General features: G+C 54.8%; 1 protein-coding gene across 1 annotated transcript in view; it reads right to left on the bottom strand.

Moving 5' to 3' along the window:
- Positions 1 to 261: 261 nt before the first annotated feature.
- Positions 262 to 25374, bottom strand: part of LOC141954940 (hydrocephalus-inducing protein homolog) — a 67822-nt gene continuing 42709 nt past the window's right edge. The window contains exons 18-32 of the mRNA XM_074895047.1: positions 22417 to 22655; positions 20109 to 20364; positions 15076 to 15389; positions 10236 to 10428; positions 9897 to 9956; positions 8243 to 8311; positions 7406 to 7615; positions 6414 to 6551; positions 4603 to 4780; positions 4015 to 4071; positions 3153 to 3195; positions 1989 to 2125; positions 1019 to 1146; positions 791 to 901; positions 262 to 315 (exon numbers count right to left, since the gene is read on the bottom strand). Of these exons, the coding sequence (XP_074751148.1) occupies positions 262 to 315; positions 791 to 901; positions 1019 to 1146; positions 1989 to 2125; positions 3153 to 3195; positions 4015 to 4071; positions 4603 to 4780; positions 6414 to 6551; positions 7406 to 7615; positions 8243 to 8311; positions 9897 to 9956; positions 10236 to 10428; positions 15076 to 15389; positions 20109 to 20364; positions 22417 to 22655 (2187 nt within the window). The remainder of the gene's footprint in view (positions 316 to 790; positions 902 to 1018; positions 1147 to 1988; positions 2126 to 3152; positions 3196 to 4014; positions 4072 to 4602; positions 4781 to 6413; positions 6552 to 7405; positions 7616 to 8242; positions 8312 to 9896; positions 9957 to 10235; positions 10429 to 15075; positions 15390 to 20108; positions 20365 to 22416; positions 22656 to 25374) is intronic.

Raw genomic sequence — 25374 nt, 5'->3', positions numbered from 1 at the left:
CGCGGGAAGCTTCCCTGTGTGGCTTTGGTTCTGGGAAGCACACGCGGCGGGCTGGCTGTGTCCACTGCGGCGCTTCTCTCTTTTGTCTCGTTTATTGTTATCGCTGTTTGTTGTTATGGTTGTTGTTCAGATTGTTATTTATTGCACTGTTGTGTTAGATTTCTTCTTATTTCAACCCCGGGGTCTGTGCAGCACTTCCAGCCTGTCCGCCTGAGGGTGGCGGAGGGACAACAGCAACGCGGTCTCCGGTCCCAGCAGGGCCTAAACCACCACAGGCACCTTCTGACGCACCCTCACTTGCCAACATTTGTCCACCTGAGCAGGAAAAAAAAGTTGTGTGAGGTCTCCTTAGTCTGCGAGGACAGACCCTCGTTCCTCGCAGTGCTCTGAGACACCGTCACGGTGCCGAGGGCACCCACAGCCAAACCAGCCGAGGCCACCCCTGGCCTGAACTGGAGGGAAAACACGTGGGCAGGGCAGGCAGATGGGGAGGCACCGTCCTCAGAAGAGGAGGAACAGGGGAAGGTGGCAGAGAAGTGAAGCACCACCTAATGCCCAGGTCCAGGTGAGCCAGCCTTGCTCTGTACCCTCCAAAGCTTCCTCAGACAAGCCGTAGCCCAAGTGCTCATGCAGCCACAGGGGCAGAAAGGGCAAGAGCGGCAAAGAAAACCCAACCGAGAAGGTACGTGTTACACATGGTCTGTGCTTTACCTTCTTAACAGGCTCATTTATAGTGATGAGCCGGTGACGGGGGAACTGGAGCCGATTCTGGAGCTGGATGGTTTCTCACTGGCACTGCCCACGGTGGAGAGTGGAGGACTCGTCTGTCCTTGGAGACGCGGAGGGATGGCAAAGCCACGCTGGCACGGAGGCGGACGTGGAATGTGGGGCCTCCTGCTACCTAGGGGACGGACAGAGCATCCTGCTGAGAGCCCCGGTGACATCTGCTGCTGTCCCCGACCCTCCACCCGCCCCGAGAGGCGTACGGGCATGGCGGGGTGAGGAAGGTAGTAGGTACCTTGACGGGCAGGAGCACGTCCACCTCTCCCAGCGGCAGCTTGGCACTCTGCGGGTCGAAGCGCACTTCAAAGATCTTGCTCTCGCGGCAGGGCAGGTGCTTCACGCGGTCCAGCTCCACACGGAAACCTTGAACAGATGGAAACAAAGCAGCTGAGATACACAGTCGACACAAACGTGTCACAAGCAAGTTAAGGCCGTATGTCCTGGCTGGCAGCTCTGTGAAGGACCCCTTTGTACCTGTGGAGAAGACTGCCACTCCTTCTCCCTTGTCACTGCACAAGGAGAAAGGGTTTCACAGCCAGAATGCAAGACCCACACAGTAAAAAGGAAACATCTCAGTTGAGGAGCTCCAGCCATTCCTTCACTAGGCATCCCAGGGAGGGATGCACAGACCTCTCCAAAGGAGAATTTCCAACTAAGATTCCCCCATGCCATGGTGCTCCATGAAAAACCATTTAGAGGAGGCACCTGATTACCCTTCAGACACAGCGAGGCACGGTTTGCTGCTGCCTTACGTCACGGCCTGTTTCGGAAGCCTGTTTTGATACAGCAGAGGACCTCACAGACTGCCTTCTCAATAAAGGCTGAACAGAAGTGCTATGGCATTATGAACTTTTAAACAAAGCACTTCCAAACCACAAAGGGTCCATCTGTTTGCAACACAAGCCTCTGGAGTGCCCATCAGATGCTGCTCATGGTAGCCAAGAGCAGAAGATGCTGGGAGGTGACCAAGGCGATCAGCCCGCCCAGCCCCGGCAGGGAAGTGTTAAGGCGGGCCCGGGCGGGCCGGGTCTCTGAGCGCTGCTGGCCAGGAGGACTCAGGCTCTAAAGCACCAGGCAGCGGGTCCCAAGGAGGAGAAAGGTACACATACAAGCACTCAGAAAACCTCCCCATGCCCAGTGGCTTAAGCTCATCTGTCAGAGACAGCTCCTTCGAGCCCACGCGAAGGCTCTCCAGCACTGGTTACCTGTGCCACGCAGGACCCGTCTGTCAGCGCGGAAGGACGCAGGGAACTGCCCGGTGTTGGTGACCGTCACGACGTGCGTGGGGGTGTTACCGAGAACCACGCACCCAAAGTCCAGGAGGTACTCGGGCAGCTCGGCTCTGAAAGGAGTAAGGACAGTCCTTAAACCACAGCCTGGCTACATTTCCAAGAGCATGGAAGATGCAAATAAAGTGTGTATTTCTGGATTCACTGCTGTAAAAACACAACTCAAGCCCATGAAACCCAAGGCCTGACCACCTGGTAATAAGACTTTGGTAAGTCACGAGGAGCACAGCACCTAGGTTTTATCAGCTACCAGTGGGGCCTTAAAACGTTTAAAATGGATACTGGTCACAGCTCCTCTGCTGTGGAAAGCCACTGTAGGTAAGTCCAGCGGACCTCCACTTGTCTCAATGAAACAGCTAAGCCCGATGTACAGCCCCAGCCTGGAACTGCTGCAGGACCTTGTCGTAAGATTTGCCTGCGCAGGAAATCTTCACTGCTCTGCAACCTGATCTGTCCCCAAAGCAGCGCCAGCAGATGCAGTAATCAACACCTAAAGATTCACGGGAGGGGCCTTTTCCAGAGCAGTCACACTCGGGAACGCACCTACGTGATCTGTTTTTGCAGAGCATCTTCCTGAGCCGGAGCCTACCGTGCCCGTGCCTCCTCATGGAGGAGCAGAGGGAAGTTACCGAGGTAAGCCCTGCAGTCCCACCAGCACCCAGGCCACCTGATTTAGGGTTTGTCAAGGGTGTGTCAGCCTCTGCTGTTCCCTACTCTTTTTGCTCAGTGTGGTCTGTTAGCCAGAACAAAGATGCCAGCTTTGAGTTGCCTCTTGCAGAGCTGGTCAGCAGGGACGGTGGTGGTGCTCTCTGGAAGGGCCTGATGCTCTGCACTGGCCCCCTCAGCCCGAAGAGCAGGACCCAGCGCCTGTGGGGAGCTGAGCACCTCCAAAGCTCAGGGTGGCTCTGTGGCAGTGAGGACACTCAGCTGCTCACAGGGAGTATGTCAAAGCTAGCAGGATCAGACCCTTTCTGGAGTCCCCACTACCCCCAGCTCTGCAGACACAAGGAGCTCTCAGGAGCAGGGGGGCACTGCTGGGTGTTACCCTCCTGGAGACAGGGTACGGGAGCCCCGACTAACCTGAGAAGCCTCTGACGAGCGCGCTGGTCAAAGGCAGTGGCCTCTGGGGGACCAGAGGTGAAGGCTTTCTGCTGCTCCAGGGCGTGTTCCTCTATCAGCAGCCGCTCCATCTGCATCTGCAGCCCAGGGTCCAGCTGAGGGAAGGAAAGGCGGCAGCGGGTTAGCAACGGTCCTTCCCAGGCTCCCCCCTGCTCGTGTTGGAGGGGTGATGGGGTCCTTCTGTCTTGCAGCTCAGTGTCTGTGACACCTCCTGCTCTCTCAGTCAGGGCCTCATCTCAAGGGCAACAAACTCCAGCATCTTCACCTGCCCAGTCACTGTTACGAAGGCTGATCTGGACAGACAGACAAGCCAGGAACCTTCCAGAGCTCCAAGTCTTTGCCTGCCCCCAGCCAGTGCCAAAGCAGCTCCAACAAAAATCTCTCTTGTAAAGGGAGCCACGATAAAGCTGCTGTCTCTTAGAGATCAGCACTGGCAGCACAGTCCCAGAGCACAGTCAGGCTGCTGCTATTAAGCTCTGTAAACCCGGCAGGGCTTGGGTTGTGAGCAGCAAATACCCCAGTGGTGACCTACATCCCATCACGAAGTGCCATAAATTTCATCACTTGAGCAGGGTCTTCAGGATCTCTCCCTGGGGCAGCCCCGGGGGCACTGCTGAGCTGTGCAGGATCATGGGCAGGTGTGGGCAGGGAGGTCCCAAGTGCCAGCAGGGCCCCGGGAAGCCTGCTGCGGGCTGCCAGGGACCCAGTGACACCGGGGGAGGGTGGCACGCGTCAAACGGGGCAGCAGCCATTCTCACCACGGCCTCCAAGGGATCTGGGGGTGGCTCCGCGGCCACGGCCTCCCCTGCTTCCTCTGTCCGGCCATCTTCTTCCATCTTTTCTATCACCTTCTTGAGGACCTTCTCGTATTTTTCATTTCCTGAAGGAAGAAAATATCCACAAATGGAAGCGTGGCACAGCGCCATTCCCACTGAGGCTGGGAAGCCCCACTCCCCCGACCCTGGCCTCTCCCAGAAACACCCTCCCCAAGCAATGTATGGAAAGTGGATGCTGCTTCTCCTCTATCAACCCTGATGTTCATTCCCACCCATCTGCCTCCCCACATGGGAGCACCTCATCCCCTGCAATGTGATGCAAATCCAACCCTGCCAAAATCCCTGCCAGCCTGTGCTCAGCTTTCCAGAGCATTTCCGGCTAGCCATCACCTTCCCAGGACCCCGACACATGCTGGCAGGCTCTGCAGGATGGTTCCTGGGGCAAAGCCCACACGGGCTCATCTGCCAGAGTTTCAGGAAGCAAGCCGGGGGGGGGGGGGGGGGGGGGGTTGAGTGTTGGTCTGACAGCCCTGAAACCTCCAGGCATGGTGGAGGCAGGTGTGAGCTGCCCTACGGGCATCTGACATGGGGGAGAAACAGGGGCCCCTCCTGGGGAGCAGACAGGCCGTGCTCACCTTTGATGTTCCTGGGCAGGTCCAAGCAGATCCTGGGAAAGCTCCCCTCTCCTTTCAGGGAGATTTCTTCAGGCTCCAGGTGACCCACTTGGATCTGGAAAGTCCTGCGGAAGGCTCCAGGCACTCCTGGCAGGTAATAGACTTTGAGCTCTTGCTTCTTGCCGGGTCCAACGTAACCCTGCAGGATGGGGGAGAAGAGGGAGGGAATGCACCAGAGAGGGTTTGGTGGAGGGATGGCTCAGACGACAGACATGCCGAGAAGAGAAGGCAGGTTCTCATATATAACAAAGTATCAGACAACATCACCTTCTATCTTTCTTGTACCCAGAAGCTGAAGTCTCTTACCCAGGTCCTTCGGAGGGCCCGTAGGGATGCACTCCCCCAGGACAGACCCACAGACCGCCCCCTGCTCAGCATGAGCACAGCTCCGCCCCTAACAGTGTTTACCCTCTGCTAGCAAGAGCCAGGCTGAAGAAATAAAAGCTCTTTTGCCAGCAACTATGCAAAATAAGTGAAGTGCCCACAGTACATCAGTTGCCACAGTACATCAGCTGTTCCCAGGCTGGTGGTGAAGGGCTTGACCCCTTACAATGATCCCAACCAAACACCTCCTGCCTGTGCGGTTACCCCAGGGTGCGTGAGCCTAACCAGACTCACGGTGACCTGCAAACATGCATCTCTGGAAAGGCAGGAGCAGAGACTAGGACGGGACCTAGGGAAGTTGTTGCCAGAACGGGCACCTCCTCTCCGGGCTTCCAGAAAGGCTGCCCCAGCCCCAGGCTAGGCTCACGCCAGCCAGGCTGAGAGCAAATGCAAACGGACAGCAACACAGCCCTGGGTGACGGGACACAGCCGCAGCTTCCCTCGGCTCGCCCTCTGCACGCTGGGCTGGACCCTCGGCTCCCCGCTCCCCTTCATGCTGCAGGGAGAAGCTGCTGCGCGGGACAGATCCTGCCACTTGGTGCCCTGAGCCCCTGGTGCAGCGCAGAACACAGCTGCAGCGAAAGCCAGCCCTGCCAAGCCGCCAGCGCCGGTTACAGCGACCGACTGCACGGGGCCAAGCAGAGCTGGGTCTTGGGAAGCTGGCAGGAAGAGGGCGTCAGTGTGTCACTCCTTGTAGGAGACAGGCATGAGGAAATGTGAACGCCGTTTGGCTTCCTCTTCCCAGTACGAGGGACGAGACAGGAATGCTGCTCCAGCCCAAAGCCAGCCATGCCGGACTCAGAAGTTGGGACGGTGGGATGCTGCAAACTCCTCACTGTTCCAGCCCTGCCCCTGCCTGGCCCCCTCACTGCCCCACAGAGCTGCTGCGGAGCAGCAAAGCTGGGGGAGCGGGGGACCGGAACAGGGGAGGCTACAATTTCTGCCAAAGCAGCTTCATGCCCAAGTGAGAGCATTGGAGTCCCGCTCAGTGCTGGCAGGGGCCTGCCAGGGTGTGCTACAGGCAGCGACAAGGAGTAAGCCCTGTCCGATCACACAGCCTGGGCACGGTGACCCCCAGGAGAGCCGGCACAGCCCGGCCCCGGTGCCCGCACAGCCGGGGCGCTCAGCAGTTGGGGTCCCCAGAGCCACCGAAGTGCTGGTGCCTCCGGCCGGTGGCTGCTGTGTGACGGCAGGGTCACCCGCCGGCAAAGGCCGTGAAGGGGGGCTGTTAGGACCGCGCTTGCTGGACCCTCCTGCCCCCCAGCAGCAGCTGCTTACAGCCCTGTCTCTCCTGTCTGATTTTGTGCGTTGTTTTTTTTAAATTTTGTTTTTTTCCCCTACAACCCCCTCCTAGGCAGCCTGACCCAGAGCCAGGGTCAGTCACTCACCGTGCTGGGCAGGACCAGGGGCACGCCGGGCAGGGGGCTGTCTGCGGTGCCTGCGCTGGGCTTCAGCACCTCGTAGGTGAATCCCATCTTCCCGCTGTTCTGCAGGGTGACCTCTGCTTCGGTGACTTTGTTAAACAGCTGAAGAGAGGACAGAGGAGTGGAAGATGAAGGCACAGGCCTGATACTGGGAACCTCCTTCTGCTTTCACTAGGATGTGAGCAAGTGAACTCAGCACAGGAGAAAAGCAGAGGCAGAGGAGGTACGGGCACTTGAGTCTCCCCGGCTAACCCGGGGAAGCCACCGCCACAGGGCGCCCCTCAGCCCTACACAGGAACAGACACCGATGGCGGCACGCAGAGGGGCACTGCCAACCACAGAGATCAGTCATAAGGAAAGCAAAGAGGAGACAAGCTCTCTGCACCTCACACCCAGCTGGAACAAAGGAGGTGGCATCAAGACATTGCAGAAGAAAAAGCACCTGCAGCGACAGCAAAATGGCAGACAGGGCAACACAAACAGGGCCAACGGCTGGAAATACCTGTGGGGTTTTTAACTGAAAGAAGTGGGGATTGTTCTAGGACATTCTCTCCAGCTACACTGACTGGGAAGCCCAAGTTAGCTTCTTCCCTGGTTTATTCTGATGATTAATCAAGACCATCAAAAGAGAGCACCTCCTGGGACCTCAGGCTTTAGGAGCGCATCAGCAGATGGACGTCTTGAGGCACGTCCCCCTGGAGATCACTACTGGGACCCTGCCTGCCCCAGGAGGCGGCGTTAGTTACCTTGAGGAGGAGGAATTCTCAGCTGGAGGGGGGTGGAGACGGCCATTAAGAACCAGCTTGGATGCAGGACGTATCACTCCAAGGTTGTACTTCCAAGCCATAGAGCCAAAAAAGTAGTTGGGAAGGGGAGAGAGCCCCAGCCCTAGGAGGGCAGCAACCCGCCAGTGATGGTTTCATGACAAGGACCTCTGCCAAGAGAAGCTGCCGTACCTGCAGCCCGCAGTCGATCTCCGTGACGTCTAGGAGGTAGCTGATGAGCGAAGCCTCCCCGCTCAGCGCGATCTCGTAGGTCGGGCCTCCCTCCACCTTGCACAGCGCCGTGACACGGGCGGCGATATTTGTGTGGCCAAAGAAGGTGAATGTGACCCGCTGGCTCTCGCCTGGCTGCAGCACACCGTAGGGCGGCAGGACATCGAAAACCTGGAGGTAGGCGAGGAGAGATCAAGATGTCGAGCGTGGAAATTGAGGCAGAAGAGCAGCCACGGCTTGGAGCAACGTACAGACATGGCTGGAGGGGGCTCTTCTTCAAACACAGGCAAAATCACCTTAATCTCATCCTGTACCCATTCCACTTGCCAGTAATTTGGGCTATCTCCTGGCAGCAAGGAATTCTCTTTGCTGCAGAACTTGCCTTGAAAAGCACCTTTTACTGCCTTAAGAAAAACACAGCACTCGGAGGTGAAAGCCCTTAGAGCTGGGGGGAGGACTCCAGCCCAGCTCATCTGACTCCTGATGCTTTTCCCTCTCTCCCATTCGCATGTTGCACTCTCTCAAGCTGCTACAGCAAAAGCTACTGCAGAAATTTCCTGTTGGCCACTTGATTAGCAACGAGATGAATAACGCCCTGCAGAGCTGCTGCGCAGGTCAGCCCTACGACACGTCCTGCGTGGCCTCTCCAGTGACCAGCTGCTTCAGCAGCACTGTGTGATGGGCTTGGAGGGACGCGAGGCACTCTGCAAGCAGCAGTGAGGGCCACCAGTGGGAGAGGGGGGGCTACAGAACTGCTTGCCACACTGGAATCGTGGCACAAGATGGATTCCCACTTACCTCCTCCATTCCCAAGCTGACAGGCTCTGCCTCCACAAACTGCATCCGTCTGTTGATCCCCACCAGGCTCTGGGGAGGCACCAGATCCTCCACAGCCCCTTCCAGCTCCTCAGCAGGGGATGGCAGCACCTGCAAAACAAGCACCATGGGCTGCAGCGAGCAGCTGGCTGGTCTGGGTGAGACCGCTCTGCTGCAGGCTCCGCCACCTCAGCCAGCCAGGAGCAGCTGAGACGGGACCTGGGTGCAAATCCAGTACGGGTATGTCCATGCCAACCGTTGAGCGGGTCCAAGCCCACCCACAGGTGAGACACGGGCTCTGCCTGCACTTCCTACGTGCAAGCGTGCATGGGGAAGCTGAGTGCACCCAGCCCTGGCAGAGACCTCAAGGGCATTTTGTACCCTTGCGCCAGACCAGCTTTGATCACTCCTGCCCAGGGAACGTGCCCAGAACCCCATGCCTCGACAGGTTAGGTGCTTCATGGCAAAAACAGGAACACAGCTGCAAGTGTGAAGTATCAAAACCAGGAAAATGAGGGCTTGGCACAACTCTCCAATTTCAGAGAGTGCTTAGGTTTCATCTCGTGCACTCATCAGTGCTGGAGAGCTGAGGATCTCCCCCAGGTCATTACCCTGAACGACACCTTCCTGAAGAAGGCAGCCGAGACGTTCTTCTGTCTCCCAGCAGCTGAGAGCTGGTGTTTGACCTCAGAGGTGCCATCTTTCAAAAGGAACCTCGTCCCTGGCCTTCTGTCCCCTATTTAATAAGCGAGGGCTTTGTGAGTGCTTGTGCAAGGTACTGATACCTGCTTCTTCAGTAACATGAAGAAGTGCTTTGTGCTGGGGCCTTGGCATCAGCAGAATCTGCAAGAATATTTCTGGGACATCTTTACACCTAATCAGAGGTTACATCTCCCTGGTAGATGAAGCTCAGAATCAGACGATTCAATGCTCCTTCTCTCGAGTCCACATTTTCAAGCCTAGCAAAGCTTTGCCAAGCGCCTATTCCCAAAGATTCTAACCCGCATCCTTCCTAGGCCTATGGTCTCCCACCTCCCCAGGGAGGCTACGTGGATATTGCCTTGATACAGTCACACAAGCAGAAGATGAAGCTGCAATCCAGACGTATCCTTTGCAGCACTTTTGGATCCTACTTAGCCACATCTACTAGAATTCCTCTGGTTTATTTCTGCATACGTGGCAACAAAGCAGGAAATGAAGATAATTGCACGCTTCTGTCCAAAAACATTCAGCCACACTATTCTTGATGTCTACGGGGTATCATTTCTCATGATTCAGGAAGAATGTGCTGTTATAATGTTAAAGTGACCGATATTTGGATGTGAGCAGGTGCAACCCCTCTCCTTGAACTTAATGCCAACGCCAGTGCTTTCAGAACTTCCCATGCTTTCCTGCATCCTTCTTTATTGCCCCAGGAGCAGCCTCTGTCCCGCACAATGCAGAACAAGGCACCAGTTCCGACTAGCACGGACGTCAGGCTCCAAAGCACCGAGGTTCACCAGGAAGGTCAGCAGACCAAAGGCCATTTTCCATGCCAGGAGGAAGAGACAGTGACTTTGCAAAGTCTCCTTTTATCAAAGACAGCTCTGTGGCCGTCCCTGCGATACTGCAGGTCTTGGGGGAGAGAAGGTGGTACCTGGACATCACAGTACTTGGCACAGCTTGATACAGGAAGGAAACCAGAAGCCTTCACATCCTGACGCGGATAAAAGCCTCATTTTACAGTTTAAAAACAAGTCCAAAAACCGCAAACTCAGCATAGGTCTGTAGGATCCCAGTGGGCTTCTTCCAGGCAAAACTATCCGATTTCTCCCTCCCCAGAAGCCCGTGTCCAGCTGCTGGCCCTGCTGCCTGCCCAGCCCACCCCCAGGGCACATGACAGCAAGGCAGCAAAAAGGGGGGTTGGCACAAGCACGGCTTTTTGGTGGCAAGCTGGGGGAGGCAACGCAAGCGGTAGGTGTACGAGAAAATCTACCTTTGCTTCCAGGGAGCCATCTGCATCTGCTGGCTCTTGGGCAGGATCCCCTGCGGCTCCCAGGGCTTCGGCTGGCTCCTCCACACCTCCATCCCCGCAGCTGCTCCCGGCAGACACCGAGCGCTCCGACCAGGCGGCTCCCTCCTTTGGTGGTTGGGGTTTGGCGAAAAATGTAGGTACTGGAGGGCTGAACCTGGAAAATAACGTAACCTTGATTGTGGACCTGCAGTGGGAGGGAGGGAAGCCTGCACGAGCAGCTCCTCGGCAGGACGCGGCCCCTGGCTGGGCACTGCTGCTGTGAATTCAGTAACGGGTCTGAGCCAGCAGCTCCCAAACCAGGATGGAGCAGGTCAGCGTACGGGGCTGCCTAGGGATGACGCTGGTGTAGTGGCGGCGCAGGCAGCTGGCAACCGGTTGCAAGGAGAAATGGAAGAGGACACGGGTGAAAGCCTTGTAGGGAGGTAAAAATCACAGCAGGAAAGGAAGAGACACACAGACTGTGCAAAAAGGTGAGCCTGAGACACAGAGGGGCAGATCCGGAGAGCAACAAGCCAGTGCAGAGCCGCCAGTGCCCTCCCGAAAGCACCCACAGTGCAGACTGGGCCTCCCCCACCCAGAGGGCCAAGGCGAGAACTTCTGCAGCTCCGCCAGGTGCTAACCCGGAATATCTCCCCTGACACCACCCGCAGCTGCAGGTCAGCACAAGCAAGCAGCAGCGCCCGAGGCTTTCTCCAAGCACGTGAGGCAGGAGCAGGGATAGAGCCCGGAGCCTGCTGCGCCCTAACCCCGACAGAGCCCAGCGCCGTGCGGGGCACCCACGGAGCCCGGCACGGGACACCCCACACACGCGGGGCAGCGTGGAAAGACCCGCTGAGCAACTCACGGCTGAACAGCCCATTGATCCCCGAGCAGCACCGAAGCAGCAGCCATCGGTGCTCTGGGGAAGGCAGCTTTGGGCATTTGTAATCAATACACGGCACACGCCGGTGACAAGGTGCAGCTCCCTGCTGTGCCACCGGCATGCCCTGGTGCTGAAACACCTAAAAGGTAAACGCTAAAAGGGCAGCAGCTCTGCCGAAACAAGGCTGTAACCGACGTGGCACTTACCAACGGCATGATCACCTCCCCAGCAGCTTCTACACGCAAACCATTTGAGGACCAATGTGGCAAATGGTTCAGCAAAGCAGTTCAGCAGCTCCTCTTACTGACAGAGCTGAGTTGATAGTCTGACCAACACGTGCCAGTAAAAAGCGTGTGGTTTGACACTCTCAAACACTCCCAGTGACTCAGACCACATTCCCTGTTGCAAAGCGCAGCAGGTGCTCACGGTAACTCTGTTCACCCTTCCAGTGCCCCGTGGAGGGACACGCTGGAACCGTGCCTGCCTGTCACCACGCCTATCTGCACGTGTTCCCGGGGGCCAACAGGCCCATCGTTCACAGCACTGTGGGTGCTCCATTCCCAGCTGGGAACTCGGGGCCTTTAACAACGTGCTCCCAAATGAGTATCTGTCTCTGGCTTTGCAGCTTATCATTAAAGGCTGGTTTCCATTTCTGGATTAGAGGCTCTGCTCCGCACAACCCCCGAGAGATCCCATCTGACTCGTCCTTCCTGCAGCCACAGGCAAGAACAAGGCTGGGCCCGGGAGACCTGCCCCAAGCAGGGACCCATGAGCAGCAGCGCCGTCACCCCTCCCCAGGCTCCCCTCTGCCTGCTCCTGGGACCCCAAGGGGGACCCCAAAGGCCACCTCGGCACCGTCCACGTGGAAGAGCAAAGCAGGGCTGGAGGGGACGAAGGCGCGCGCTTGCCCCTGCAGAGCATCGCCCATCTCCAGTCCCGCCAGCGCGACCTTCGCTCCTCTCAGCCGAGGCGCCTTAACAAGTATTGGGGAGCCCTGAGGGGTGACCCACCTGCTCCACACCTCCAGCAGCCACTAACTTGGGCATCTGCCTCAGGATGAAACCAATCCAGCTCATCTGCAACAACGGTGCCTCCGGGCAGCCTGCAGCTGAACGCTGCCTGTCCCTGGTGACAGGGAGATGCCCGCAGCACAGGGGCAGACACATCCAGGGCCCGGAGCACTCGAAGCCCTCCAGCTACACACCAGTCCGTGCACCAGTTCAGCCCATGGCTCTGGCCATTGTCATGGTGACTGTCCCAGAACTGCTAGCTGTGACCCCTCCTAGCCAGGAAATGAAAGCGCAGCTCTCCGAGCTGCTTGTGATAAATACTGCAGATTAAGAGCAGCTCCTGAGGAGGGGTAAACCCCCAAGATGCAAAATCCAGAATCACTTAGGAAATTACCCTCAGTTGTATAGAAGGGCTTGAGGCAACTTCATGGGTTTGTGGTGCCGAGACAACAATATTTCTCACTCTAAAGCAGAAGCCCTCTGGGACCTGGTGCTGGGAGATGATGTGCTTAGTGAGTCCTTCTGTGGAGAAGCACAAAGCACGGCGAGGGACTTTTTCCAGTGAGGGAAATCAGAATATGAGCAACAAGAAGCGTAACATGAAAAGGAAGGGAGAGGGGAACGCAAGGTGTCAATAGAAAGCTGACCCCTGGACAAGAAATCTTCCTGGTGCTGAAGAAAAGGGGGTTGTCTTCAAAAAGGAGAAGAAAGGGGAAGATAACAAGATGATCAGCATCAGCCCAAGCTTTAGGCAGCTCTTCCCCTCCAGCACCTCCTGGCCAAGGCTGTGAATGCAGGGAGGAAGGCCAGGAGCAGAGAGCAGCTCCTCCACCTGCAGAGAGGACCCATCCCAAACCAGAGGGGCCGAAGGGCTGTGGACGTGCCTCCACCAGCACCGTGGAGCGGAGATGGAGCCTCCGGACATAAGCAGGTCAGCAGTGTCTGATTGATGGTGGGAGTCTCTGGTGATCGGCTCCAGCAAGGCCAGATGGATGAACCGTTAAACTCTACTGATCTCACCTTCGTGACACCTGACGCTCGATTCCCTCGCTGTCAGACTCAGTTTGATCTGATCATTTAGAATACGAACAGTGCTTAATGTGGACCAGAAATCACATCTGACATGCTGCCCTTCTGCCAGGCTCTTAATGAGCCACTTGAGGTGCTAATAGCTTGGAGACCATCTTCCCTTCCAGCTCTGCCACAGAGAATCTCATGGTGTCTGCTGAGGGACCCACAGAAAGTACATTTCTGCTTCATTAACATACAGAGCAGAAGAGGGAGCTGCCACAACGTCCCCAGTGCATACGAGCCAGTGAAGGGGCTACGCCAAACCCTTCGGAGCAGCGGCCGCTATCCTGCCAGATGCTCAGGACCCTCAACTGCTCCCGACTCCGCAGAGTTGGCTGACTTGGCCTCCCCTGGAAGAACAAGCACCTGCGGGCTCGGGTCCAAAGCCAGTTTAGGTGGAGACAGGGTAATTAAAAGCTGAAAACTGATTCAGCATTCACATTTCCAAAAACCTAAACTCGTTCTAACAAAAGAAAAGAACAAAGATAGACAGGCAACTGGCCAGCAAGTGGCCCCCAGAAGAAATTAATTCTACACAGGCTTCGCTGTAACATGCTCACTTCTCTGTTATTATAAAATACATCCATTGGTCTACCATCGAAATTAGATTTTCTCTCTAGCTTGCAATTAAACCCTAATCTAATTGACCAGGAGATGACAGGGGCCTCCAAGCAGACAGAGCTTATAGCTCTGCTCCTCCTCCCCTGCCCACCTCCCTCCACCTGCTTTTGTGGGCTTTCCTCTGCATTGTAGGGTCTTTTCTTGCAGGTGCCGTGCATCGAGAAGGGCCACACTGAAGACGGGTTGTTACTTGGTAAGATCCAGCTGTGAACAGGCTACCCCCGTGCCCACGTCTTCTCCCCCAAGCTCTCCTCATAGCCACAAGCTAATCTCCAGTTCCCAGAAGGCTGTCTCCTCTGAGCCAGATCCCAGTTCTCTAAACAAACCTGATTATTGATGATCTCTATCATTTGTAATGGCAGCACTTCAACGCACAAGGGTTAACTTTGCTGGGTTTCCTAGGGCGCTATGGAAAAACCATTTGCTACTGTAATTAAAACTGCCCGGACTAGACTTTTGTGCTATGCAGAGAGGCCACAGCGGGAGGAACTGCTAGAAATGTGTTTATAAGTGTGCTCCAGCACGACCGCTCTTCGGCTTGGAAACCACAGCCCAGCGCTGGCTGGCCCTGCTTCCCAGGACGTTCAGACAAGAGCTCCCACCAACACCTAGAGCAGAACCTGCCCTCTCCCTGTAAGGGACTACATAGCTGTTTGGGGAACGTGATGTGCAATTTAACAGATGAAAACTCATCTCACCAGTGTGGTGTTCGCCTCAGGCCACAAAGGCCTGAGAAAGCAGCTTCCCAAGAGCAGCCTTCCTTCCCAGGGGAACCAGCATGGGGGCTACAGCAAAGCAGCAGCAAGAGACTGGGGCAGCAGCACATGGTTCTGGTGGCAGTGCCTGTGTAGGTTCTTAGTGTAAAATCACAACACATGGGGTTGGCAGGGAAGAAAAAGAGGTCACATCATATATCTGCTTGTCCCAGTGCCTAAGTACAGATTTGTAGCTCCAGAAATAAAGCAGGACTCCAGGTTACGGATGATGCGAAAAGCATTGGTAGCATCTCACAGCCCCAGCTTGGCTGGAGAACGCTGTCTCCTTCCCAGCGTCAGACAGGTGGAGATCACTTATTCCCTGAGCACCTAAGCCCGACCACGGCTGGGAGGTGTTACTCCCCCAGGGAAAGTTGGAAGCAATTTCTCAGACCACAAGCAAACAGCCTTGGTCTTTGCCAAGCACAAACAGGAGACGAGGAAGGAGAAGAGCTTCAAGGAGAGGGCAAAGGGGCACATACCTCATCTGGCTCACGCGGCTGTCCATCAGGAACGACCAGTGGTACTGGACAAGAAGCGGGCTGCAGTTGGTCATCTCGATGTAACGCACACCTTTGGTGTCGTTCAAGATGCAGCCAAAGTCCAGGGCCGTGGGCTGGATATGGAGATTTGGGAAGCAGACTTCTCCCCGAACGGTGACCTGCTCCTCATGAGAATGCTCCAGAAACCGTATCTTCAGAACCTTCTCCACTACCCGGGTACACAAACCCTCTTCATAAGCTGGGTTAAATCTGATGGAGAGATGAAGTTCCTCCCCTGTCTCCAGCTTCACGGGCTGCAAGGAAATGAAGAGCATTAATCACCAGTGTGATGAAGTCCCAAGGTCTGGCAGCATGGAACGTGTAAATGTTCAACGTGTGACCCCAGCGTAGGCCTCTCCGTTCATCCTGTCTTTTCTCCAGTGTGTGCCTGACTGCAAGCCCCACCACACACTGTCTGAGACCATCTCAGGCTCATCTCACTGTGCCCTGCATCAACACACGAGGAAAATAAATATTCTTCTGCTCAATTCGGGCCCCACAGAAGCGATGTGCTAAACACACAACTAAATCAGCACTGGCACACCAGGGCCTTTTGCCCCAGCTCTAGAGGAACTGCTTTGCCCTCCCGGCACTGCAGCCTCACCCTTGCAGGGGCTAGTCACTGGCACAGCACAGAAGTGGTGGCCGTGCCTACAACAAGCGTTTGGCAGAGCCCACGTCCAACACCTTCCTCCAGCAACAGGGCAGGGGCCAGGCAGCGGCTGGAGGAGCCTCCTCAGCCTTCCTGAAGGCAGGGCTGCCCCTGAGGAAAGCCAGCTGCTCTGGAGGGTGTCTCAGAACGGCTGCTGGAGAGCTCAGTGACTTCCAAGAGACACCGTTATCCACGGCTTGCCCAGGCCTAGCTGCCTGCTCCCCTCTCCTCGCGCCTTAGAGCCAGGATGTATTTCCCCAGTTCAGATGATATTTCGTTTCCTTCAGCAGCTCGTTCCAAATCTGATTTAGTTCAGGCCAGTCTACCACTGAGTCTAAAGAAGAAACTTCTCTACTAGAGGACCTCCCAACAGAAACATACCAGCACACCCCCCTCTTCAAACCCCACAGCGGGAGGGCCCACGGCTGCTCACCTGAGCGTCTGCAGAGAGGGGCTGCCGCTCCGCGTCACAGATTAAGAAGGGCTGCTCTAAGGCCAGGACGACGCTGAGTGGCAGGGCGGAGGCGTTTCTTAAAGACAGAGGCTGGTGCTGCAGAGTTAGGACATCACTGGGTCGCTACAGGAACAGGACACAAGGGAAAAAAACGACGTGAAGTGGCCACCGAACTCCTTCCCTTTCTGATGCATTTCAAGTTTTTCAACCCCAAAAGTGCATACACCTCTATTTATATTTTTATTAGTTTCTACCCTTCTAGGTGGTTTTTCTCGAAGTATATCAGATCCTTTCATGTTTAGAAACCACAGCATCCCCCGGGGACAGGGAAACACTCTGGCACACAGAGGAGGGAACAGGACCCCGAGAGGAGCCAGCTGCAATGATCAAGATCAACAGCAGAAACTGAACCCAGAGCACTTGTCTCCGTTTTGTATCCTCTCTCGAGAAGAATGGCACAAGAGGATTTTCACTCACATACAGTCATTTCTTACAGCCTTATCAGCTCTAGTAGCCTCATAAGAGCAGTGATGCTGGTCAGAGGAGAAAAGCGAGCAGGATTTGGCCCATAGCAGAGAGCCTGCAGCAGCCTAAGGTTGGCTTTGAGCATCTACAGGCACATACAGCCAGCGAGAAACCTCAACAGTTGGGCCGCAACGGGTGTCCTGCTGCCCCTGCTCCAGCGACAAGCTGTCTGTAGCCTCAAAGCTCAGCTCCGCCTAAGCTATTTCTTCCTGTTTATGCATTGCTCTGGGCTTCCTGCATCGTTTATATAAAAGAGACAGTGTTTGGGAAGCTGGTTCTGGAGGTATTGATATCAAACAGCTGCAGTGTCATTAACACTCGAATAATCAGAGTGCATGGCAGCAAGCAGACCACAGGTGGGCATCAGGGACAGCTGAAAAGCTTCTAATTAAGCCTGAACTGCCCGCTCACAGGAATTTGTGCTTCTCTGGAAGCCTGGGAACCAGAGGAGAGACCTGAAAACACAGGAACTAAATAAGGAAATATCTTCTCTTTTTCAGACACCTCGCGGGAGAGGGAAAGGTGATGCAGGAGTCAGGATCCAGAGGCTAAAGGGCACCTGCTTTGCACTGGTGTTACCACTGCAGCTGAAGGATGTCTGCAGGTCCTTGGAAGAAGGTGAAGCTTGGGGAATTGCAAAGAGCTCCCACACCAACAGCAGAGAAGGCCAAGAGAAACAAGAGATGACAGGTTTTTCTCATTGGCCTGAGGAGCTGACAGGAATCTCAGTTCTCAGCTTCCCTACAGGATCGGCGTTCAGACATCACCGTGCCTTGGGGGATATCCAAAAACCTCCCTTCACTCCGAGTACAGGAACTGCTGTCTCTCTAAAGTAGCCATGATGCCCCTCAGCAGAGCAGCTGTTATCTCATTTTTACTTGGGTGAAGTTAAAAACCAGTCCCATCTCTAAAGACACCCTCACTTACTTTACGAAGCCCCTCAGGAAGGGTGAGGAGGGGGTTTAGCATCGCTCAGATGCAGCACTCTGCTCGCCCACCTGCAGCCCCAGCACACGAGGTGCCTGTGCAAAGCCCACGCTGTTCTCGTGGGTCCCACACGTCTCGCCCTGTGCCCTCGGCTCAGCAGCTCAATTCTGTCTCCACATCAGGAGGGCAGAATACAGCTGGTGGGTCTGCTCCCGATCCCAGAGGAGCAAATATTGATCTCAGTGTTAATGACAAAATCTTGGTCCAGCTCAACTCCATAGTCAAAGCCCCAGGGACTTGGGACTTATTTTCATCCTTTGAACACAAGCACACCCCCCACCAGGCTTTCAGTCACCAGCCACGCTATAAAATGCCGGGATGAAATCCAGAGACTTACCTTCTCCACCCGGAAAGTGATTTCCCTGGAGGACATTTGCAGGACAGGAGCAGTGAACTCGCAGGTGACATCCACTTCCATTATCAGAGCCTTCTCTGCCTTGCTCCCCACGACGGCGTGGCACAGCAGCCGCTCCTTCACCACCTGCACGGAGGAGTCACCCGTCACCCGGCGGGGCCCAGCAGGGCATCCCCAAAACGCACTGCGTTTGCTGCCCACCCAAACACAGACCCTATTACCGCCATCAAGTTACGGCCACAGGGCTCCTCAGCAGCCCCCTCTTCTTTTTATGCTGCGTCCCAGTTATTCTGCTCTCAAACGTCCGTAACGCCACACCCCACTATCCACAAAAAGCCCTCGTGAGTCATCATGTGCTGCTACAACTGTAATAGTCCCTGCCCCAGGTTATTACTGTTTTGATTTGTCCCACTGCCAACCACAAAACTTACAGACAGCTGTAGGAACTGACTAAAAAAATAATAATACAACTATATTAAGGGAAACAGGTGATAGAAGGGCCAATGCTAGCAAACCCTCCCTTGGAAGCTTAGGGGACAGGATCCATGGGAAAAACCCAAACAGCCAGACTGCCTTCAGGTAAAGGGGGGCCCACTCATTCCTAGCAGGTACTGTGCCCTCCTAGAGCTGGTTTTGAAAGAAACCTCCCCAGGAAAGAGAGGTCTTGCAGTTCACATGAAAACCCTCAGCTTAAGCTGGATGCTCTTACACTTCACACTTTTTCCTGATTTCTCAGGGTTTCAGTTCCCCCAAATCCTCCCTCCATTCCTCACTCTTCCCTCTGATACACCACCCCAACCCAACTCCTCCTCAGAGTCTACGGACTCAACATCATCCGTGCTGCGTGTGCGATGCAGGGAGTTGGGCTGCTGACCAACCTCAAGAGTATTAAGTTCTCCAGACCCGAGGAAGGTGGAAAGCCCACTCCCAGGGTCTTGGCTTTGACTGCAGGAGCCAGGTAGCCACAGCTCAGCTCACAGATCCCCTTTTGGCTCTCCAAGCAAGACAGCCTCACCTGCACTCTGAGCACTTTATTTCCTTTCTGGTACCTCTTCCCTGCTTCAGCAAAACCTCTGGGCTCCAAACTGCACAGGGACAGTCCCATCGCAGTCAACCAGGTGAGTAATCAAGTATTCCTCAAGCTACCACCAAGGCAACAACCCTTTACAACACCTTTCAAAACACAAGTATCAGCAGGAGGTTGGTGCAGATTTATTCCACATTCGCCTAAACCTCTGGTCTTGGAGAGAGGGGATGCACACCAGGGTTAGCTGGCAGCTTCTCTGCAGAGTTGGATTGCCCCTGGAAAGAAGGGTCCAGGGAGGAGAACGCCCCATGACCCTGCTGAAGTCTCCCCCCCGAGCTGCCATCCAAGGGTGCTGCGAGACCTGCCTGCCCTTGGCACCCCGGGACTGGCTGAGAGACTGGGGCGAGCTGTTATGGAAATACTGACAAAGTCAAGCTGTCAGTTGTAACGATCCCTGTGACCAGTTCCCCACGTGGATGAACATCACCCCAATCACTACAGCTGACACACCGTGTTCATTTTTCTGCTCCAGGACACAGTGCTAGACAAGCCCTCTGCCCATGCTTGCCTACAGAGGAAAAACAATGCTACTCCCAGACACTCCCTCCCTTCACAGGTGGTTTGTTTTACTCACTGCTTCCCCCACATACATTACTTGGCACTTTTTAGTTTACTTTCTGCCTGTGTTCCTAGTCTAAGCATAACTTATTTTCTCTGCCCTTCCTTTCTGCCTCAGCACATGACACCTTGTAACCTGCCATTTGCCCCCGAAGGAGCAATATCTCCTTCAGCCCGTGTTTTGGTACCAGCAGGTTGGGTTTACGGTAGCCATGGAAACATGAAAAAGCCTTAGGAACTGACAGTGGCCAGCAAGGAAAGCAGCTGGTGCTGCATGCTAACTTGTGCTGTTAGAACAGTTTCTGAAAGCACTTGCTCCTGATGGGGAAGGCTCAGCCCTCGGGGGGGACCTCACCTGGGAAATGCTGGAGAAGCCTTCCAGCACCATCTCCACAGTCTTGCCCGGCATCAGCTCCACCCACGACGGTTGGACCTTAAACACAGGGCGGGCAGGTCTGGGGCTCCGGGAGGAGCCTTGGCCCTCGGTGGTGCTGACAGCAGGGACGCGATCACGCTGGCGAAACGGGCCGAAACCTGCTGTTGACCAGTAGAGCCGATGGGTGCGCCGTCCTTTGTTTGTTACCTTGAAGTGGTAACAGCAGGGATCCAGGCTGGAAAGGAAATGGAAAATGTCACGGGAGCTGCTATCTCCCAGCTGTCACCCAGCTTCAGCACCCTGATGGCGTTACCCGACTGCACACTCAGCAATAAAAGCACCTCCAAAAAGGCTGACCTAGCTCAAAGCTTCGGCAAAAGCCAGACCTTGGTTGCCCCTAAGTTTATCAGCATCCAGTAGCTGCTCTGTTTGCGTACAGCAAGGAAGAGCTGCATGAAGATCATCATCTCAGCTGCTGCAGACAGAGCATCACCAGCCTAGAGACCGCCGGTGACCCGGGCACCCCCTGCCTCGCCTGCCCCGGCACCCACGTTATCCCCTCACCCCCCATCCCTTAGGGAGCATCCAACCTCATCACCCCCAACATGTCGTCCTTTGCCTGAACCGTGCAGCTGGTTTTGTGGTTTGGGAAAGGTACATGCAACCGTGAGAACACAGGAGCAACAAAGTTTCCCCAGTACAAACGTGGCAGCAAGAACAGGTCTGGCTGCTGAGGGGATGGAGCAAAAACGAGGGGTGAATAAACAGAGGTAGATACAAACCAAAATGAATATTCAACAGAAATTGATTTCTTCATGTAAAGAAACACTAACTGCAGGCCAGTCTGGAATAATTATTTTACCCTCTATAAATCTGAGCACAACCAGGACATGAGTTGTTCCTGGAACAGTTACTGGTTTTCTGAAAAGGACAGAATACACAGCTTACCAAATGCATGTCCGCCACAAGCAGCTAAATACACAGACCTGAGAGTATAGAACAAACCAGCCTTTGAAACAGACTGTGAAAACATGATGTGTACAAGCTTAGCGTGAAACCGTTTATGTGCTGGACAGCACAGATGAAAGCCCGGAGAAGCTCTGGGTGGATGCAGAATCTGTGGCTCTGGGAAAGCCCAACTCATCTGAGATGTTACCTGGGCCCCGTCTCAGCTCACCTGGGGCAGCTCTGCAGCCGACAGCAAAGGCAACAACTCCAGAGTCTGCAGAGCAAGACGTGAAGGGGGGCAGAGGACCATGACACAAATCACACTGATGTCGCCCACTCCGTTGGGTAGCCAATTTGTGGCTGCACAGAGCACAGGACACGCCGGACAAGCACCAACCTCCCGGCAACGTCCCTGCTCTTTCTACCCTGAAATTTAGGTATCGGACCACTACGGACCCTCTGCAGCCAGGGAAAGGAACAGGCACCTCAGGAAGACTATTCTCCTCCTCCCAAGCGGTGTCCAACACAAGGCAGGCAGCGCTTTGAAAGGTTTATTTTTCTCCCATTTACGGGAACATGCCTGGTTTCAGACACAGGCGTTAGGACCAGTGAATCCCCTCCCTTGAGCTAAGCTCTTTCATTAACACCTTCCATTTATCCTGCCCAAACTCAGTGGACTCCTACTCCTCTCCCTTCCAGAGCTGGTCCTGCAGCCACCCTCGCCTGCCCGCGCCTCAGGCTCCGCTGCGGCGGCGACACCGAGGAAAGCCGGTGGGAGAGACGAGGGAAGAGCGGCTACGTCTGGTGAAGAGCAGCCCAGCAAGGGAGCAATCTGACGGGTGATATGGGGCAAAGAAATTCTGCTGCTCCTCCAGGACTGCTGGGCACAAAGCAGCATCATTAATTTAGTCAAGGACCTGCTAACAAGCTACCACCAAGGTTTTCCGCTGTTGCGAGATGATGCTCCACAGGGAAGGGAAAAACAAGCCACGTTATTGCAAAGGGAAATATGTTTATACTTGTAATGTGGCATTTTCCACCCAGAGGCTTCCAGGACCTGCTGTTTTCCTCCAGATCTTTACTGGATAAAGTGAGGAAATAGAAGTATTACAACTAAAGACAAATCAGTGGCGATTTAACAGCTGGTTTCCATTTTGGTGGCTTTTGAGGGCACCTAACAACTTCCAAATGGCCACGGAAGGTTTCGAAAGGAAGGCCGGTGCCTTCAGGAAAACAGAGCCAGGACCTTGAGTGCTGAAGAACAACCAGCCTGAAGGACTACAGCAAAACTGCCCCTTGCTGAGCCCAGGGCAGGAGCAGACACTGAGAGATACCCTACCTGAAGTGGGGCCCCAAGTTGAGCTCCGGAGCAAAGGGTTTGTCAGTGACAATCGTGGTGCCAGTGCCAACAGCCCGGACGGAGATAACGTAGGTGTGGCTGTTCTCGATGAACAGGTTCACCTCGTCCTTGAATTTCTCCGTGTCGTCCAAGTTCGCTATGACAGCCACAGACACCTCTGTCTCGGGGGGAATCACTCCTTCACTGGGTTCAATCCTCCAGCGCGAGCATTTGCCAGCCTGTAAGACAAGCCGAAGACTAACTTAGCGTGGAAACCACGGACCCTGGGCTCTTGTGGGGTGCAGGAAAAGGAAGGAATAAAGATAGGAGGATAAAAACCAGAGAGGCTCCATTTCCCTAAATCCAAGCTAGTGTCTGGAAACAGCAACTGTGCAGGAGCTTCTACAAGCTGTATTTTACCTTCCTGTAACAGACTCACTTCATTAACCCAGTGCTGCCCAACCCAAGGGATGCCCATCCTCAGGAGGAGGTTATTCCCCCTCCGCTCTCTTCTGGAGCGCACGCCAAGGGAAGCTCCTTCACCTCTCCTGGCTTCCTGACAACGGGGGCTGGGTTGGCATAAAGGCTCAAGGCCAGAGCAAGCCAGGACGGCTCAAATCCCACCGCAGCAGCCACACGGCTCGGGGATACTGCTGAGAGCCGGAAGAATAACTCTGCAAAACCGGCTGATCAAAACCCTGACAGCGACATCTTCTTTCCCAAGAGTTACTCAGTGCTTCTCAACAGCCCCCGAAGAACAGACGCGCTCAGTTCCCACTGATCACCAGCTGCGGTGAGGTGCCCCAGTGCCCTCTGCTTTGGAAAATTCAGCTATAAATGTTCATAGCAGGGCAGTAAAGCGATAAGCAGAAAGCAAACCGGAAGGCACGTGCCCTGTAGGCATGGCCCGAGCTTCCAAGCACTCTCTTCCCTCTGGTTTCTCAAGGACCTCCCTCCACATTTGGGGCAGCGAAGGTGCTGGACCCCAGCCCCTCTAAAACCACGTTCCCAGGGAGCAGGCCTGCAGAGAGGAAACACACACCGTGCTCCCTGGCCAGCGGGAAACGCACAGGGAGGCTGATGTACAGCTTCCCAGTGTCCATCACGGTGGCGCCTGCACCCCACAGTTCAGTGCTGTGTTTGGGATGAAGGCACTACTCACCCAAAACTCTGCAGTATTCTAAGAGAAGAGGTTCCCATTCCCCACCCACCCCCCCCTTTTCTTTTTTTTTTAATGGAAAGAAACAGTGTGCTTGGAGGCCTGACATGATCCAAGCAAATGCTTGACCCAGGTGTAGTTAGCTTGAGTTTCCATCCGATGGATGGGATGGGATGGCTGCCCTAAGGGATCACTGAGGAGCCACCACACTCAGTTCTCTTGACGCTACTTAAAGCTAGTTAAAGTGATCTGGTCATTCTGGCCTTGCACAAGTGAAAGAGGAAGCAGAACTCAGTATTAAAAATGCAGCTGTACTTTACCAAGCCACAGCTCTAGCGAGAGCATTCACACCTTTGCCAGCCGACCCATCGCTCCTCACGGAGGCTGCACATGAAGGGGAAATGACACCCCGTCTCATATTAGTCGTGCTCAGAGCTCGTCCCAGGTGTTCCAGCAGTCCTGAGGTGGGGGACCCTGCGTTCTTCATTCCAAAGCTACTCTTTACCCGCACAAACTGCCAGTGGCAGAGGAGAGCTCCAGACCGCCCCGAGCCCAGCAGGAGGTGGAGGTCGGGGCACGAGGCCGGCTGGATGCTCCCACCAACCACCAGCCGCCTCCTGGCACCTCAGCACCAGCATCTCCTCAGCAAAAGCACAGATGGGGACCACTTTGGTTTAGCCTCTGCCCCAGAGCACCATCAAGGAGATGTTTTATGAAATCAAAACGCAGAGGCTCTTAAAAAAAAGTAGCGTGGCACTCACTGCCACTGACAACAGAGCCTAACTTGCCAAGCTGGGTTCCGCCAATAGCAGACTGCTGAGCGAGCTAACGAAGCTTGTCTCCATTTGTGTCCCCGGCCCATAGCTCACCCCTCCAGATCCCATCTGTGCTTCCTTGCTGGGCTGGGGAGATCAGGGCCACCTGCTTTGATAACCAAACTCCTCCTGCTTTTCCTTTGGGAAAAGCACCCGGCTGAGTCACTCTTGCTTCTAGGAGCATAATTGCCTTGAAGTTTCTACCCTTCTTTAATTCAGTTCACCAACAGGTGCAGCACGATACGACAAATTTAGTTTCCCAAGACAAGCAGAATAACAATTTCTTCATTACTGAAAACCAGCAGTTCTGAAAGGGCATGAACTCATGTAAGATATCTTACATGAGAAAAGCCAAACTCCCTTGTGGCCAGGTTTCAGGCACCTTTTCCAAGGTCTCCTCCACACCTCTGCTCCCCTGTAGCACATGACAGACCCAGCATGGTCGTTATGCAGGCAGAAGAAAGCTGCCACTGATTAACAAAAACTACACCTCTGTCTTTTCTTTCCTGATCACACAGGCATGACATGCAGCTGCCTTCCATGGTGCCAAGAGGTGTCATTCTTAGTAGCTGAATAAATGATCCCCAAGAAGACAGTGACCAAGAACAAGTAGGAAGCGATCAAAGAACGATGCTTTTTCCTTTCTGCCTTTCTCCAGGGAGAGCAAACACTTCCATTAACCAATACAACTCTTGTACACTTGCCAATATGGCAAAAAATCCCAGACACTTGGGGAAAGAAGATGACAGCAGCAGCAAGGAGGAGAAACAGACACCTTTTTCAGCAGGCTGCATCAGTCCCCAGCTAAGCTGCAGCAGCCCCTTCACGTTGACCCGTTCCTCCGGTCTTTTCCACCCAAAAAGGCGCAAACCCTCCCCTTGCCAGATCCAGGGGATCCTCCAACAGGGCTGCCTGGCAGCTGGGAAAGCAATCTGACAAGGAGAAGCACATCAGACACACACAGGATTCAGCACGCGATGACAC

This window comes from Athene noctua, unplaced genomic scaffold (genome assembly GCF_965140245.1).
Source record: "Athene noctua unplaced genomic scaffold, bAthNoc1.hap1.1 HAP1_HAP1_scaffold_42, whole genome shotgun sequence".
Classification (NCBI taxonomy): domain Eukaryota; kingdom Metazoa; phylum Chordata; class Aves; order Strigiformes; family Strigidae; genus Athene; species Athene noctua.
Note: the sequence above shows the minus strand (reverse complement) of the source record. Positions and strands in the feature narration are given on the sequence as shown.